General features: G+C 51.2%; 1 protein-coding gene across 1 annotated transcript; it reads left to right on the top strand.

Moving 5' to 3' along the window:
• Window positions 1–15,531: 15,531 nt before the first annotated feature.
• Window positions 15,532–18,522, top strand: LOC136055867 (ciliary microtubule associated protein 1A-like). The gene is made up of 7 exons (XM_065747743.1): window positions 15,532–15,698; window positions 16,003–16,126; window positions 16,696–16,896; window positions 17,260–17,361; window positions 17,718–17,839; window positions 18,007–18,150; window positions 18,439–18,522. Exons 1-7 carry the CDS (start codon window positions 15,567–15,569, stop codon window positions 18,520–18,522), a joined length of 909 nt encoding a protein of 302 aa, XP_065603815.1. The 5' UTR covers window positions 15,532–15,566.
• The last annotated feature ends 317 nt before the right edge of the window (window positions 18,523–18,839 follow it).

Here is an 18,839-nt window from a genome sequence, read left to right as displayed (position 1 = left end):
CTTTTCTCTAAAAACCTAGTAAATATTTGATAGGCTGCTTGCCTTTCCATACCTAAGTCGCTTGCGCCATTGCAGCCTTGCAAGGTTCATAAGTTCATAAGTTCATAAGGTTGGAAAGGACCTATAAGATCATCTAGTCCAACCATCCTCCTATCACTATCTCTACCCAACTACTAAATTAAGTCCTTTAGCACCACATCTAAACGCTTCTTGAACAGCGCTAGGGATGGTGCCTCAACCACCTCCCTAGGCAGGCCATTCCAGTGCCTGACCACTCTTTCAGAAAAGAAATGCTTCCGGAGGTCTAATCTAAATCTTCCCTGGCGCAACTTGTGGCCATTCCCTCTCGTCCTGTCATTACTTATCAGGGAGAAGAGGCCTACCCCCTCCTCACCACAACCCCCCTTCAGGAAGTGGTAGAGTGCAATAAGGTCTCCTCTGAGCCTCCTCTTCTCCAGACTGAACAATCCCAGCTCCCTCAGCCGCTCCTCATAAGACTTGTGCTCCAGGCCCCTCACCAGTTTTGTTGCCCTTCTCTGAACACGCTCCAGGGCCTCAATGTCCTTCTTGTAGTGAGGGGCCCAAAACTGAACACAGTACTCGAGGTGCGGCCGTACCAGAGCTGAGTACAGGGGGATGATCACCTCCCTGCTCCTGCTGGCTACACTATTTCTAATACAGGCCAGGATGCTGTTGGCCTTCTTAGCCACCTGGGCACACTGCCGGCTCATGTTGAGCCGAGCATCAACCAACACCCCCAGGTCCTTTTCCTCTTTACATTCTTCAAGCCATTCTGCCCCAAGCCTATAGCATTGCATGGGGTTATTGTGGCCAAAGTGCAGGACCCGGCACTTGGTCTTACTGAACCTCATCCCATTTTGCTCAGCCCAGCTGTTCAGCCTATCCAAATCCCTCTGAAGGGCCTCCCTACCCTCAGGCAGTTTGACACATCCTCCCAGCTTTGTGTCATCTGCAAACTTACTGAGGGTACACTCAATTCCCTCGTCTAGGTCATCAATAAAGATATTAAACAAGATGGGCCCCAAAACTGACCCTTGGGGGACACCACTCGTTACAGGACGCCAGCTGGACTTAACTCCATTAACCACTACCCTCTGGGCACGGCCCTCCAGCCAGTTCTCCACCCAGAGAAGAGTGAACCTGTCCACACCACGGGCTGCCAGTTTCCTTAAGAGAATACTGTGGGAGACCGTGTCAAAGGCCTTGCTGAAGTCCAGGTAGACTACATCAACAGCCTTTCCCTCATCTACCTGTCTGGTCACCCAGTCATAGAAGGAGATGAGGTTGGACAAGCACGACCTGCCCCTGGTGAACCCGTGCTGGCTGGGTCTGATCCCTTTATTGCCATGCACGTGTCGTGTGATCTCCCTCAATATCATCTGTTCCATAACTTTCCCTGATACCGAGGTCAGGCTGACAGGCCTGTAGTTCCCCGGGTCTTCCTTACGGCCTTTCTTGAAGATGGGAGTCACATCGGCAAGCCTCCAATCTTGTGGGACCTGCCTAAGGTCCGGCAGCCCGTATCGTTCAGGTGTCACAGAGTGTCCTGAGGCTCGGCACCATTGTTCCTCTCGGAGGGCGTAATTGCTGCCCTCTTAGACACTTGTAATCGAGTGCGGTGCTTTAGCCGTCCTCGCTGCCTTAGGACCTGAACTTGCTCGTCACCGCCCTACGATGGTATCTTAGCTGCCGATTGTATCATGTCAGGGTCTCCATGTGTCGGAGCGGCGGGAGACAAACACACAACCACGTAGATGATCAGTAAGTCTCAACTTTAATCAGAAGGCTACATTCTTTTATACTGTTAGTTTAATGAAGTTCGTACATATTGCAAGCCTGAGCTCCCTATTGGCTAAGCTTGAGCTATTCCATGTGTCTGCTCTTGCGGTTTCTGCGGTCAGCACTTCCATAAAACAACGATCTTATCTTTGCTCTTATGGTTCCTGTTTTACACAACAGGTCAGCATGCCCTAGCTACTATTATTTTTGCTGACCAGCTGTATTTGGTCTCCAAGGCCCTTTTCGGCGAGCCAAGTTTTGACAACACTCTCCACACGGAAGGGTAAACCTATTTGGGCTGCTGAACTGTGGAGAGACATTGCTGCCCGAATAAAGAATATGGTTGTAAAGGTGCGCCATGTAGATGCTCATGTTCCTAAGAGCCGGGCAACTGAGGAACAACAAAATAACCATCAGGTAGATCGAGCTGCCAAAGTTAAGATGGCTCAAGCAGACTTGGACTGGCAACACTAGAGTGAATTATTTTTAGCTCGATGGGCCCATGAGACCTCGGGCCATCAAGGAAGAGATGCAACATATAAATGGTCTAGAGACCGAGGGGTGGACTTGACTATGGATGCTATGGATGCTATATGCACAGGTTATCCATGACTGCGATACGTGCGCCAAAATGAAACAAGCCAAGAGGATGAAACCTCTTTGGGGGGAAGGGCGATGGCAAAAATATAAATATGGGGAGGCGTGGCAGGTTGATTATATCACCTTGCCACGATCTTGCAGTGGTAAGTGTTATGTGCTCACCATGGTGGAAGCAACCACTGGGTGGCTTGAAACATTGGCGGTATTCCATGCTACCGCCTGAAACACCATCTTAGGGCTCGAGAAACAAGTCCTATGGTGACATGGCACTCCAGAAAGAATTGAGTCAGATAATGGGACTCATTTCAAAAATTCTCTTGTAAATACTTGGGCCAAAGATCATGGCATTGAGTGGATTTATCATATCCCCTATCACGAACCAGCTTCTGGTAAAATTGAAAGGTACAACGGGTTGTTAAAAACCATGTTGAAAGCAATGGGTGGCGGGACATTTAAGCACTGGGAGAAGCATTTGGCAGAAGTCACCTGGTTGGCAGAAGTCAACACTCGAGGATCCATCAATCGCGATGGTCCTGCCCAATCCAGATCTCTACCTAGTGTAGAGGGAGATAAGGTCCCTGTAGTACATGTAAAAAACATGTTGGGAAAAGCAGTTTGGGTCCTTCCAGCTTCTGGAAAGGGTAAACCTCTCCGTGGAACTGTTTTTGCTCAAGGACCTGGGTCCACTTGGTGGGTGATGCAGAAGAATGGGGATGTGCGATGTGTGCCACAAGGGAATTTGATGTTGGGGGAGTGCTGTCGGTAATTCCATGTATATACATATATATGTTGTGTGTGTATTTAATGCATGTTAATCATTGTTCTTCTATACATATATATCAAACATGATGTAGTGATGTGGAATAAGGGGTGGAATGTCATGGTTTTATGATTTTTGGTACTGGTATTCCACATCATAACATCATGTAGTGCATTTAGAGTTAAAGAGTTAATGCTCCAGCTCCGTGGATCATCGATAGTTCCAGGTATAGCTGTCTCAGAAGAGAAGAAGAACTCCATTCCCAAGAGGACTTTGCGATGCTTTGCATTCTTACGTGTTTACGCTCAGAGGGAAAGATAAAAACTGTCTGTGGTCACGGGACACTTTTTTTCCTTTGGGATCGACTCAGCAGTGGGTGCTCGCTGCTGTCCGCCTTCAGCGTTAGCATAGCAAGTTTATCGAACACTCTCTCTTGCTCGTTTTATTTGATTTATTAGCTTTAATTCCAATTATATTGTATTATATTGTGTTATTTTGCTTTCCGATATCTTATTTAGTAAATTAGCTTTCCTCCTCAGATCGTTGCCGCTGTTTTGTTTCTAGGCTCATCTCCCTTTTCCCTTTTCCCTTTCCCCCTTCCCCTTTCCTGGGGCGTGGGTCCGTGGGTCCCCCGCACCAATCGTCACGGAACCGGGCCAAACCTGCCCATAAACCGTTGACAAATGTGCATTTCAAGGAATGAAGTGATGGAAAAAAAGAAAGGAAAATACTTTAAAAAGGCTGTTGGTTTGTAGGGGATGAATGCAATGGGGTCCAATCTGGGAACACTGAGACAAGGGTTCTCAGGAGTCCTGCTCTGGAAATAACCCTGTCCCAAGAGAGTCCTGCTCTGAAAATAGCCCCGTCCCAGTGAGTTGCTTTTCTCTCTTGCCTTGAATAAAATTTCCTGAATGATGAAAGGCCGCACTGGTAGTAACAGTAGAGCTTCCAAGACAAAGATCTTGGTGATTTTCAGGGGCTGGCTGACACTCTGCAGGAGGAGGAGCAGCATGCCGAGCAGAGCGAGCCAGCTCCCACCAGGTACCTGAGAAAAGGAGGCAAGTTTCCTTTCTGCAGCAGTCCTAGCAGAGCACATGAGTCTTTTGGCGAGATCAGCAAAGACACCAGTATGTGAGCAAACCTGATGTGGTGGTCTTCTAACTCCCCCAGTAATCCACCAGCATTCCTTTAAGGAACCGCTGCTTATTTCTGCTGGATTAGGGCTGATAGGTCACAGTAAAGAAGGAGAGTTTGAGATTGATGCAGGGAGCAGCCCGTGTAAGCACACTAATCCTGGGCCTTCGTTGTTCTTACAGCCCACCTTAAACTGTGATCAACATCTGTGTTTATGGAGTGGGGGACGGCTTTGGGATGCACTTCTTCTCAAGGCACAGCACAAACAAGCCCTTGGAGCTGGCTGTGTTACAGCTCTACATTGGTGAGAAGCCTATTTGTGAAAGAGTCCGTCTGTACTGTCCAATGGGATGCTTGAAAAGTGTGGGGGTGAAAATGCTCCTCTACACCCTGTGTTTGCAAAGGTCTCAACTTGGGCATAGGAAGGCCCTTGCTGAAGTTCCCTTATGCTGCATAGTGACGTCAAGGAGAATCTGTCCGTGTTGATCTTCATGGATTTACGTCTATATACATATGCAAAATAAGAGCAGGTATTTGAAATAGTGATGCTCTGTCACGGTGTTATCCGTGGCAGTGACCCAAGGGAAACCGAGAAGGGAGAGAGGAGAGAAAAAGAAACTGCGTCAGTGGCCGCGTGGCCGCCCGAGCAGAGCCGCGCTCTTGGGGGGAGGAAGGGGGAAACAGCGGGAAGAGATGGGTCTACAAGAAAACAACGGCACGATCTGAGAAGGAACGGTAACTTTACTAAATCTAATAAAATTGAACAATTGAGAGTGAGATAAAATTTCCAACCCAAAAGCTGTGAGCTTACGTTAAGGAGGAACTGCAGGGGAAGCACACATGCTGAACCTCCACGGCAGCACAGAGGAACGCGCCCAGGCAGAGCGCCGCCTGGCATCCGGTGCGGAGCTCCGCCCCTCTGCTGCTCCTAGCAGCATTAACTCCTTAACTGCTGCATGATGCTCTGATGTGGAATACCGGCATCAAAACCACAAAACCACAACATTCCACCCCTTATTCCACATCATCACATCATGCTTAACACACATCTGTACATAACCAATACAGTAATAACATAAGTTACATAGGCTTGCCCTGTATTGTACATGCCGGCAGCCGGGGGAGGTATACAGGCCACGGTAACGGCCCTGGACTGGAAACTCCTATCGCAGTTGCGCGCGACCGTGAGCCAGTGTGGGATCACTAGTGAGCCTGTGAGGCAGACGCTGGACTATGTCTGGGATTCGCAGTTGCTCCTGCCGGGGGACATCCGGGGGATCACCAGGCTGATATTCACGCACCATCAGCAGCTGCTTTTTGGGGCCCATTGGCGGGACCTTTGCCAGCAAAGTGTAATGGTTCAGCGCCAGCCTGGTGACCCCCTACATGGGCTGACATTAGACGAGCTATTAGGACTAGGGCCATACCTGCGAACAGAGGCGCAAGTTTTGATTGGTCCCGATAAGATCCGGGAGTCCATGCGTTTAGCCCGTCATGCAATTTCTAGGATTAAGGCCCCAGGGGGAATCCCGTCTTACATGGGTATTCAGCAAGGCAAGAATGAGGACTTTGGGACATTCGTGGACAGGGTGACGTCAGCGATAGATACGGCAGGGGTCCCCGACTACATGAAAGGAGCTCTTTTGAAACAGTGTGCCATTCAGAATGCGAACTCTGCTACTAGAGCGATACTGAATACTCTGAGCAGTGGGTGGACAATAGAAGAGGCTCTTGATAGGACAGCCAATATCCCCACAGGATCCAGTGCATTCATAGTCAAGGCCATTACCGAGCTAGGTGAAGGGCTTAAGGCTCAAGCTCAGGCTAGTCAGATGCAGGTTATGGCAGCCTTTGCACCCTTGCAAGCGCCCCCGGCAACCGCCCCTCCGAAACAGCCCCGATCGCAGACTACGTGCTACCGCTGCGGCACGGCTGGCCACATACGACGAGACTGTCGAACTTCTGGAGTTTAGTGTCAGCACTGCAAGACAGGAACGCATGATACGAGAGCTTGCCGACAGCGGTCGGGAAACGGGAAGAGTAGCGCGAAGCGGGGGGCCGAGCGATGACACAAATGGCCGCCAACCAACCCGGAGCCATGCCAGCCCAGATATCTACACCCCTAGACCAGCAACAGCAGGGAGCCTCAGATTGGACTTGGCATCAGCAGTAGATGTGACATTTACAACCTTGGCGCCGACCCACGTGCCCACCGGAGTGAAAGCGCCAATCAGGATAGCCGGACGGAGCCTAGGAGGACTGATTCTTGGGCGATCATCCACAACAATGCTGGGACTATTTGTACTCCCTGGAGTAATTGACCAGGACTTTGAAGGAGAGATCATGGTTATGGCGTATGCACTCGTTCCCCCAGTCAAACTGCCGTGCGGGCAGCGATTTGCGCAATTAATCCCGCTGCCACGACTAACAGGTGAGATGCCGCCGAAAGATCTGCAGCCACGTGGAAACAAAGGATTCAGATCTTCTGGTGGCCTGACCCTGTTGTCTCTAGATTTGACTAAGCGACCCACACAATCAATAACTTTAACCTGGCGAGGGCAGACAATTACGCTCAGCGCCCTGCTTGATACTGGAGCAGATGCGAGTATCATCAACGAAAGTAACTACCCGAAACTGTGGCCTCTGCACCCTATCGCGGCCACAATTGCTGGGGTGGGAGAAGTCTCCACCGCTAAAAGGTCTCCTGATCTCACTATAGAGCTGGGGAAGAGTGCAGTGAGCGTCGCAGTCTCGGTCCTTGCATTGCCTCAAGGAATTGAATGCCTGCTGGGAAGAGATGTGTTAACCCAGGCCGGCATAAGACTGACTGATGAGTCTTTTTTAGCGTCAATTTTAGAGTAATTGGAAACCGTTCCAAATGCCGCATAATCTGTCACGTTAGCCTGGGTGTTTAGGTAGGAGGCATGTAACCCCCTCAGCACACTAAAGTAGCTGTATATCCACATTACTCCGGTGCTGAACGCGAGGAGCTTAAAAAGACGCCAGCATGCTATAAGGTACATGAAAAACCTTAGTCCACTCTGCACCAGATTTACAATGGAGTGCCAATACTGCACTGCCCGCATTCTCCACGAATAATTGTCACAGTGTTGTCCATGACAGTGACCCAAGGGAAACCGAGAAGGGAGAGGGGAGAGAAAAAAGAAACTGCGTCAGTGGCCACGCGGCCGCCCGAGCAGAGCCGCGCTCCGGGAGAGGGAGGGGGAAAACAGCGGGAAGAGATGGGTCTACAAGAAAACAACGGCACGATCTGAGAAGGAACGGTAACTTTACTAAATCTAATAAGATTGAACAATTGAGAGAGAGAGAAAAATTTCCAACCCAAAAGCTGTGAGCTTATGTTAAGGAGGACCTGCAGGGGAAGCACACGTGCTGAACCTCCACGGCAGCCCAGAGCAACGCGCCCAGACCGAGGCTGCCTCGCATCCGGTGCGGAGCTCCGCCCCTCTGCTGCTCCCCCAGCATTAACTCCTTAACTGCTGCATGATGCTCTGATGTGGAATACTGGCATCAAAACCACAAAACCACAACATGAGTCTTTTTTAGTGTCGGGGCCACTGCCTGGACTTTCCCAATCCCGCTGAAATGGACGTCGACCACGCCTGTGTGGGTGAAGCAGTGGCCATTAAAAAGGGAAAGCTTGGAGCAGGCACATAAATTGGTTGAGGAACAGTGCACTCAAGGCCATCTGAAATTGTCTACCAGTCCGTGGAATACCCCCATATTCGTTATCAAGAAAAAGTCTGGAAAGTTTAGGTTGCTCCATGACCTAAGGGCAATCAATGACTGTATGGATGCCATGGGGGCTGTTCAACCTGGTATGCCTAGCCCATCCATGATACCTGTGTCGTGGCATATCCTCATTATAGATTTGAAGGATTGTTTCTTTACCATCAAGCTGCACCCAAAGGACACAAAATACTTTGCCTTTACACTACCTGCTATAAATAGGCAGGAACCCGATAAGCGGTTCGAATGGACTGTGCTCCCCCAAGGGATGAAGAATAGCCCTACACTCTGCCAGCTCTTTGTGGCCGCAGCTCTCCAACCCCTCCAAAGGGCATGGCCAGAGGTGATCATTTTCCACTACATGGACGACATACTGTTTGCCCAACAGTCTGCCTTTACAGAAGAACAGTTTGGAACAATAGCAAGCGCCTTAGCAGTCCAGGGGCTGAAGATAGCACCGGAAAAGATACAACACACAACCCTGGAAGTATTTGGGACTCCTACTTACAAATCGCACGGTGTCCCCACAAAAATTGCAGCTGTCTGTTAGCCTCCGGACACCGACGGATGCTCAGAAGCTATTAGGCGATCTGCAGTGGTTAAGGCCTGTTGTGGCCACCCCGAATGAATTGCTGGAGTGTCTCCGCCCCTTGCTCCGAGGCACAGACCCAGCACAGCCAATTAATGTGACGGCGCAGCAGAAACAAGCGATCCAGCATATTGCAGACATGATCGCAACAAGTTGTGTTAGGCGGAGAGTCCCCAACCTTGCATAGATCTCGCCATTTGGTGTGGGCCGAAACACCTATTAGGGGCGGCTATGTAAAAGAAAACGGGGGATGAAGGGGAGGAATGGGTACTGGAGTGGGTATGCCCCAAAATCAGACAAAAAAAAAAACATCACTCAAAAAATTGAAATTATAGCTGCTCTTATTCAAAAAGGTAGGGAGCGAATAGTACAACTGACGGGGGTCGAGCCCCAGGCTATTCGGCTCCCCGTGAAAGAGGAAATGTTGCGCTGGTACTTGCAGAATAGTGAAGACTTACAGGAGGCCCTATTAGCCAGCTCGGCTAAGATCCTGTCTTGCCAAACAGCGTTAGCACCATTACGATGGGTTGGAGGAGAAAGCTGGCTGGAAGTGCCTCGCAGATCCGCGACACCCCTTACAGATGCTATAACGGTGTTTACTGATGCTGGGAGGAAATCACATAAGGCGGTAGCGGTATGGGATGAGAATGGTCAATGGAACCATTGCTTGATTGAAGGGGATGAGTCTGACTCATTACAAACCCTGGAGCTTAGGGCAGTGGTATGGGCATTTCTTAGGTTTCAGGACCCGCTCAATGTGGTATCAGATTCGCTTTATGTAGTGGGAGTATGCAACAGAATAGAAGGAGCAATTATCAAAGAAGTCACGAACAGACCTCTAGGTGAGCTCCTTTTAGAATTATGGCAGGCGATTCAATCCCGCCGTGAGAGCTATGCAGTTATACATGTAAGGAGTCACAAGTGGAAGGAAGGCCTCGGAAAGGGAAATGATATAGCTGACCAATTGGTCTCTGCGTCGTTACAGCAGCAAGACACTCAGTTGACCCTGGCCAGAGAATCCGATTCCCGATTCCACCAAAATGCCAAAGGGCTGCGATGGGAGTTTCAGATTCCTATTGATATGGCCAGGGCGATTGTGAGGTCATGTCCCGTTTGTAGCTTCCACAATCAAGGGTTAGGGATAGGTATTGGTGTGAACCCCAGAGGCCTCAAAGCAAACGAGGTCTGGGAGATGGTTGTTACCCACTTCCCGCAATTTGGACGGTTAAAATAACTCCGTGTCACTGTGGATACTTTCTCACACTATATCTGGGTAACTGCTCAGACTGGTGAGACCGCAGCACATGTGCAGAAACATCTGTATGCCTGCTTTGCTGTCATGGGAGTCCCAGCTCAGATCAAAACAGATAACGGCCCTGCATACGTGAGTAAAAGGGTTGGGGCCTTCTTCCAAAGTTGGGGAATTAAACATACAACTGGGATCCCGCACTTGCCTACGGGCCAGGCCATAGTAGAGCGGGCACACAGGACGGTAAAGCAGTACTTGGTGAAGTTTGATGATGTAACTGAGCCTCTAGCGAAACTGCAAAAATGTCTCTTTGTACTCAATCACCTTTGCGTGTTTGGAGAGGAGAGCGAGCCTCCAATTGTACGCCACATGCAGCGATTGCTGCCGCAAAATGGGACTATAGTTTGGGTTGTTTATAGGGATTCTAAAACTGGAGTGTGGCAGGAGCCTGCGGAAGTGTCATATTGGGGTCGGGGTTATGTCTGTGTAAAAACATACACAGGTTCGCTCTGGGTGCCCAGCCACTGGGTGCGACCAGCGCTTCACCGAGCTGGACGACCCGCAGACGCGACAAGAGACCCGGCTCCGGCTCCTGATACGGACTGTGACCCGACCCATTGAGGACCTCCTGCAACAACACTCCATTCAGTGGGACCCATCAGAGCTGCCAACGCTCTTCATCGATCGGCTTCGAGGACTGTCGCCAGGACGGCCTGCTTTGGTAGCTTGCTGGGACTGTGGTGATAGCAGATGTCAATCATGGGTACAAATTAAAAGTGGGGAGTGCGCCTTGATTTGGTGGGTGAATCAGAGAGCCCTGTACAGAGCTTGGTGCCAAAATTGTGGTGAACAGTGGGAGCAGGGAAGTAGGCCGATAACGCAACTAGAAGTGTTACAAAGGTTCACGGGCAGTAGGGGTATAGAGGGCTTGCGATTGTTTGAGAACCGTGAAGCAGTCCAACAGGCCCGCCTGTGGTGGGACCTAAAAAGGGAAGTGCTCCGCATACGGGCAGAGTTGCGAACAGAGTACCGGGAGGTGAAGTGTAAAGAATCCATCTGGGTCTTCTTGCCCTTACACCTTTACCCTCATATTTGTGAGCGCCAACATGATTGGGATATGTATTACTATCGTGGCTCTAAGCCTAGGACTGCAGGCAAAAGCCTGGGTTCCGGCACAACCCAAACAAAATATTTGGGTTACCTTAGCAAATAAGATGGGACAAGAATATTTATGCATTGCTATGAGCACACCTAGCAATCCCTTTTCTACGTGCCTCGTGGGGGTGCCTTTAGACGCTTTGCCATGCCCAGGCCCGGCAGCTAATACGGGAATCTGCAAAACGTCACAAAGCTATGGTGACAACTGGGACGGCATTATCCCATACCTCCCGCCGGCACCCCTAGAGCCCCAAGATATAGAACTCTTAGGCTCAGTCCAAGCAGATTTCAGTGTCCTTTTTAATTGGACATCCCGGCACAGAGATCGAAACAACACGGTGACTGTTAATGCATCCCCACCAGTATATCAAAATGAATCAGTGTGGTGTAACTACACGTCCCAAAACATCTCCCACTCATCAAACACGCCAGTTCAGCTGCCGGACGGGGTCTTCCTTATCTGCGGTGATAGAGCCTGGGCCGGGATCCCGTCACACATTGTGGGGGGGGCCATGTACTCTGGGTCGTCTCACAGTGCTCACGCCAAATACAAGCATGGTTATCCAGCTTAAAAGAAAACAGACATCGCATAAGGCTAGAAGAAGTGTAAGACATGCCTTTGATGCAAACTGCGATGGCAATATAGAATTCTGGTCCTTCGAGAAACGCTTCTTTGCTTTGCCTTTAGCTCCAGGAGTAGCCACAGCACATATTCTTAAGCAGCTAAACAAGTTAGGATGCTGGCTTGCCACCCAGACGAATGCCACTTCCTCTGCTCTATCCTCCTTGCTGTTAGACGTAGACTCTATACGGCATGCCACCCTGCAGAACAGAGCAGCAATAGACTTTTTACTGTTGGCCCATGGCCATGGTTGTGAAGATTTAGAAGGGATGTGCTGCATGAACTTGTCGGATCGTTCCAGCTCGATCCACAAGCAATTACAACAACTACATGAATTAACGGATCACCTTAAAGTGGAGGAAGGTCTGGGACTCAATAGTTGGCTACATAGCTTGGGTTTTGGGCCATGGCTTAGGGACTTCATTCGCTCTGCCTTAATAATCCTAATGATTGTCCTCCTCATCCTTTTGCTTGGGCCATGCGTGCTTGCTTGCTTGCAGAACATGCTTAATAGATTAGTACAGAAGGCCGTGGGGTCCTTCCTTGTTGTCCAAAAAGAAAACAGGGGAAGTGTGGAGAGTGTTGTCAAAACTTGGCTCGCCGAAAAGGGCCTTGGAGACCAAATACAGCTGGTCAGCAAAGTAGCTAAGGGCATGCTGACCTGGTGTATAAGACAGGAACCATAAGAACAAAGACAAGATCGTTGTTTTAAGGAAGTGCTGACCGCAGAAACCGCAAGAGCAGAAACATGGAATAGCTCAAGCTTAGCCAATAGGGAGCTCAGGCTTGCAATATGTATGAACCTCATTAAACTAACAGTATAAAAGAATGTAGCCTTCTGATTAAAGTTGAGACTTACTGATCATCTACGTGGTCGTGTGTTTGTCACCCGCCGCCCCGACACCTTATCTCACCTAGTTCTTCTCCAACTATAGCTGCAATGGAAGCACGTGATGGTAGAAACTGTTGTTCAAAGTTTTGGAGTGTAATAGTCAATTCATAAACTGGGAGTCTTCTGTCTTGACCCTCGAATCTATGGAACATTGCTACCAGTGTACTTGCGTACCTCTCCGGCGCTGTTTTTGAGAGCTTACGATATACATCAGGTGTACACCTTACTCTATCAGGATCACGGTCCTGGTGTGGATTGTTAGGGACGAAATTGGGATCATACAGCATCTCTACTACGGCTGTTTCTCTCAAAAATTGGATGCCTTTCTCCACGGTGTTCCATCTTTCCACCTTAGGCTCCAGATCATCTTTGTAAGGGTATCTATCCTTTACAGCCACTAGTACTCGTTCCCAGACGGTAGCGACTCCATTCAGACATCTGCCAATTCCTCTGTCGATAGCTGGGTCTTGAGCAATGCTTGCCAGTTGGCGGGCTTCGCTGCCATCTAGGGACACACTGCTGGCACGGCTGTCCCAACACCGCAGCAACCAGGTGACAATAGATTCACCCGAGCGCCGTACAAACTCCTTTCTTGAACCTTGGATTTCAGTCATCTTCAGGGGCCGACGAATAGTGGTAACAGTGACTTCATCATCATCGCTGTCTTCTCCATGTCTCTCTTTTCTTAGTGGCCTTTCTAGGTGGTGGTGGTGGCGGTGGTGCTGAGGAGGGCCCCTCGCCTGGATATTCCTCTTCTTTATCTGTTTCTTCTTTCCGTTCTAGGCACGAGGATGGCCGTGTCCATTTCTGGCCTTCCACAGGGGCAACCGACACTGATACCGGTGCTTCCTGTGATTGGTCAGGTCTAACTTCGAGGTTTTCATTTTTGCTTTGGACTTTGGTTTGGAAACCATTTCTCTCCAAAATATCAATTATAGCTTGATAAGCACAAGCCAGACCCCAAACAATACATTCCTTCTCAGATCGTCCTGAGTCACATGACTCCTTACCCAAACACTCACTGAATTTCTCAGGATCCCACAGGTGCTCAAGATCAAAATTGCATAACACCGGGGGTCCCCACGCTTCTAATTTCTTTCCTAATTTTTTCCACCTTCCCTGCCATTCAACACTCTCTGGTTTTGAGGAAAGCTTCCTCCACATGATATAAATTTCTGTTGCAGAGAGTGCATGCAGGAAAACAGATAACACAGTTGCCAGGCTGACATCCTGAATATAGGTAAAGACCTGAAAAGAGTAACTGGAAACCAATCCAAATGCCGCATAATCTGTCACATTAGCCAGGGTGTTTATGCAGGAGGCATGTAACCCCCTCAGCACACTAAAGTAGCTGTATATCCACATTACTCCGGTGCTGAACGCGAGGAGCTTAAAAAGACGCCAGCATGCTATGAGGTACATGAAAAACCTTAGTCCACTCTGCACCAGATTTACAATGGAGTGCCAATACTGCACTGCCCGCATTCTCCACCAATAATTGTCACGGTGTTATCCGTGACAGTGACCCAAGGGAAACCGAGAAGGGAGAGAGGAGAGAAAAAGAAACTGCGTCAGTGGCCGCGCGGCCGCCCGAGCAGAGCCGCGCTCCGGGAGGGGGAGGGGGAAACAGCGGGAAGAGATGGATCTACAAGAAAACAACGGCACGATCTGAGAAGGAACGGTAACTTTACTAAATCTAATAAAATTGAACAATTGAGAGAGAGATATAGTTTCCAAACCAAAAGCCGTGAGCTGACGTTAAGGCGGAACTGCAGGGGAAGCACACGTGCTGAACCTCCACGGCAGCCCAGAGCAACGCGCCCAGGCAGAGCGCCGCCTGCATCCGGTGCGGAGCTCCGCCCCTCTGCTGCTCCCACTGCATTAACTCCTTCACTGCTGCATGATGCTCTGATGTGGAATACCGGCATCAAAACCACAAAACCACAACATGCTCATATTCTGAAGTGAGGCAAACAGAGGGGATTCTTGTAAATAAATCAGGTTACAGGCTCTCTCGTTGGAGATTATTCCTCGATTGAAGAAAGTAGCAGGCAGCCCCTTGCCATTTGGTGTTTTCCATTGTTTTTGTAATCAAACCAGGTTGGCTGCCTGTCACTTTGGAAATGTTGGCTGCCCTACTACAAACACTTCCATTCTTAGATGATTTTGAGAACAAGGATGGGCTTATCTGCACGATGAGCCCAGGCAGGGCACCCTGCAGAGCTGTGCCCCGTGGACCAGATCCCAGATGTGCCCACTGAATGCATCTCTTCTGCTCAGTGCTCTGGGGATGGAGGGGACGGCACGGACCGCCAGGGCCATGCCCCAAGGCTGCATTCATAGGGTTTGCTTTTTATTTTATCAGTATTTCTGTTTTATTGCTTTTATTTTTCTCTTCCCAGTAATTTATGGAGGACTGTTTTATGATTTCTCATCAAGTTTTTTCCTTTCTCCAGAAATTTTTCAGAAATGCGTCAACTTTATCTCAAAAACTTTGAGAGTCATCCCTTATTCCAGGAAGTTTCTTCACGAGTTTTTCATTTTTTTGCTCAAATTGCTTTATTTCACAAGTTTTATGTCTGTGACCCAGACGGTATCTCTTTTTCCCAACAGATGTGCCATCTTTTCATTCTGATTGCACACATACGCCATAAAGGCCGATGCAGCCACCAGCTTCAAGTGGTCTGCGCTTGGAGGGAGCTCTGGTTCCAGCGCAGGCGCAGCTGAGCTTGCCACGCCAGACAGAAGGGAGTTTCAGTGCATTTCCCTGCTGGGATTCTCTCCTTGCAGGTGGCACTGATCAATCCCCAGGAACCCCGGGTGGCACGTGACTAGAGCTGAGAACTCAATCCATCCGCAGGTGTGGGGAGCGTGAGCGACAGCTTTCTACTGGTTGGGGTCAAGGCCTGGAGGCTTGGAGGGTGTGGCTGCAGGCACAAATGACATCACCCGGAGCCTTTGTGCTGTCACAGTGCATTCCCGTGAAGACGCAGGGCCCTCCCCAAGAACAACATGCTGCTGGCTCCAGGCTCCTCATTTGTGAGCTGTGCTGCCCACAGCCACTCGCTGTGCCCTGAGCTTGAGAGCAGCCCCAGCAGCAGACAAACTCAGCCTCATCCCGCTCATCCTCCAAGGCTCAGAGAGGTGAGGGAGAGCTCCTGCTGCGTGGCAGGCACGCTTCAGCTGCAGGATGCAGGCTGAGCTCCGGCGTGCCCGAGGGGCATGCAGCACGAGGCTGGCAGCACTGCTGTGAGCAGGAGAAATTGCTGCCAGCCCTTCTGGCTCAGGAGCTGCAAGCCACGTGGCGGACAGCTGGCAGCTGAGCAAAGGAGAGACTCGTCTCCTGCCTGCCCCTCTGGGCTGCAAGGCGTGGGGGGCAGGAAGCAAAGCTCACCTGTGGCCTCCGTCAGGGCAGCCCGTCAGTAACTCCTCTGCCTTTAGGCTTCAGAGGCATCTCTGCGCCAGCATGGATGGACCCTGGGTGGGGACGTGGAGACCTCATCGCCCACGCGGCCTCATCTCGGCCCAGTACCCCAAACCCGGGCCCCAGTACTACATCCCGGGGACAACAGGTACAGCGACCGTGCCCAGGGCATGGGGCGCACTGGGGCCGTCATGGGGCAGAGCAGCTCCCGAGCCTTTCCCCTTTCTGTCAGAGCCTCCCGGCTCTCTGGCACAGCAGCGAGCCAGGCCTGGCCGAGGAAGGCCGATCCTGCCGGCGCTGCTCCTTGTGACCCAGGGAAAGAGGGGCCTACTTCTGCCTAGCACAGGCTCAGCTTTGCAGCTGTACAGAGGCGTTACGGGGTCTTGCAGAACAGCTGACCCTTAGGGGGCTCTCGCTGTGGAGTGCCTGCACGAGTGGTGCAGGAAATCCTTTGGAAACTGCTGGGTACAGGCAGCGTGCTGGCCAAAGCTCCGCTGTCTTTTTCTGGTGACTTTGCAAGGCACTGGCATGGCTCCTTGCACTAAGGGACTGACTCTGCTGTGCTCCGAGGTCCCACGCCTTTTCCTGCCTTGCTCTTGGAGGAAGAAGTCACGCAGGAAGGGAAATTAGGAGCCAGGCACTTAACTGCCCCTGTTCCAAATCAGCTAGAAACATGCAGCCACACAGAGGTGTGCTCTCTTCTGCTTTTCCTCCTAGGTTACGTGGGCCACAACCCTACCAAAGTCCGCGCCCCCGCGTACACTATTAGAGGGTCCAAACTGCCTGCAGTGGAGAGCTACGGGCCAGGTCCCTGCTACCTTGTGGATCCTGCCATCACCAGGACTGGCAAGTCCGTGCCTCCAGGCACCCGCTTCCAGGGACGACCCAGGACAAAGATCGTCATCACCCCCGGACCAAGTGAGTACCACTTGTGTGGCGCGTTTACCGTGGGTCAGCTCATGCCGTGATGGAGATGTAGGTCTTTTGTGAGAGAACAAAAACACTCTGAGCAGTGATAGAGAAGGACAAGTGCCCAGGACCACGGGCCGAGGCTGTAAGGACCTTGAGTCCTGAAAGAACTAAGGAGCAGGGGGCTGACAGGAGGGGCAGCAAGGCAGGACACAGTGGCAGGGCACAGAAAAGTGTTGCCAGGTGCTGCCTGGGTCCTGCAGCATTTCTGCAGCTCTTCAGAAGAGCCTCTCCTTGGGGCATTGTCTTTGCAGCTGGCTGCAGAAGGAGACCAGGACTTCATGTCTTCCTTGCTCTTCTCCTCTGCTACAGGTGACTACAGAATTGAGACAGCCAGCAAGCACGTCTTCAAATGCCCTCCAGTGCAGTCCATGGCCTCCCGGCTGGAGCCCATCCAAGCAGACCGCACTCCAGGTACGCTGACCAAAGAGAGACAAAGGCAGACCCTTTGGGCTGAGCATCCTCCAGGGACAGCCGGGCTGCTGCTCAACACCAGCAGTGGGCATACTGCACAGCCTGCGTGGCAGGAGGCGGTGCTGGGGCCGCAAGCTTTCTTGGAGGACCAGCTCCTCTCGGCCCGCAGCAGCGCCGGCTGCTCGGGATTGGAGCTGCTGGCACTCGCCCGGTGCCAGAGTCGAGGGAGGGACTGGCAGAGGGGCGAGACCTCCGTCCTGCTCCCAGCAGCGGGCTGGGCAGGCTGCCCCTCTCTGCTGCTTCCGTTTCCTCCAGCCCAGCCCCTCACACACACACTGCTGCTGCTCCTCTTGCAGGTCCTAACTCCTACACGTTGCCCAGGGTTTTGGGGCCCAACACAGCCTACACATCGGCCAGCCCTTGCTACTCCTTGAGAGGAAGGAGCCAGCGCGGTCGCTTTGATGAAGACCTTGCCAAGGTGAGCTCTGCTGCTCCTCTTTTCCATGTTAGCATTGGAATGTGGGCCTCTCTCCCTGTGCCACAGGGGCTTCCAAGCCTGCTGCGCCTTTGCCTGATGCAGGCTTGCAGGGAGAAAGAGAGCCTTGGGTGTGATGCCAGCCCCGTGTGTCCATGACTCTCTTGCAGACTCCGGGTCCTGCGGCGCTCCCCAGAATTACTGTGAATGCCTTCAAAACCAGGGCTCCCGCGTACACCATGGCAGCCCGACCGAAACTTGATGTGCTCAATGCTTTGAATCCCGGGCCGGCAGACTACACCGTGAGCCCGGGGGTAAGGCAGCTGCTCAGCTCTCCCCCCTCCTCTGTTTCACAAGCACAGCCTTCACGCCTCTGTCCCTTCCCCTGAGGCTTCCTCCAGCCCAAGGGCTGCTGCCTGCAGGGACCCAGTGCCGGGACAGCAGGCCTGCTCCCTGCCACCGTCCCACCTCCGAGCAGAGGAAGGGACAGCAGCTTCCCGCTCCCTTTCCCTTCAGTGGGATGCACTGGGACAGCGGGCTGCCAGGGCAGCAGAGAAGAGAAGGGCCCTTGCTGATCTGCCTGTCCTTTTTCCTCCTTCCAGGTGAGGCTGATCAAGCCCCAGGCACCTGCGAGCACTTTTGGAATCAAACATTCCATCTACACAGCCCCTCTCATTACTGAGTAAAGCAGCAATTTCTGAAAGGCCTTGTTTGCTTGCTTGGAAGGTAAGGGGACGCAAAGACACAGAAATCAACTGCAGCTTTCAGTTCGATTCCATTTCTGTGTATTGAATTTGGCTTTTGCCTCTTAGACATTAGTGACATCATAATATCATTAAAATAAAGAAAAATTAATTATCTATATGTATGCTTTCTTGTTGTTTCTTTCTTCATACCTGTCACGGTGTTGTCCGTGACAGTGACCCAAGGGAAAACCGAGAAGGGAGAGGGGAGAGAAAAAGAAACTGCGTCAGTGGCCGCGCAGCCGCCCGAGCAGAGCCGC

This window comes from Cyrtonyx montezumae, unplaced genomic scaffold (assembly GCF_038088225.1).
Source record: "Cyrtonyx montezumae isolate F1298 unplaced genomic scaffold, pur_monq_1.0 scaffold_49, whole genome shotgun sequence".
NCBI classification, from domain to species: domain Eukaryota; kingdom Metazoa; phylum Chordata; class Aves; order Galliformes; family Odontophoridae; genus Cyrtonyx; species Cyrtonyx montezumae.
This window is presented reverse-complemented; position numbering and strand designations above follow the sequence as displayed.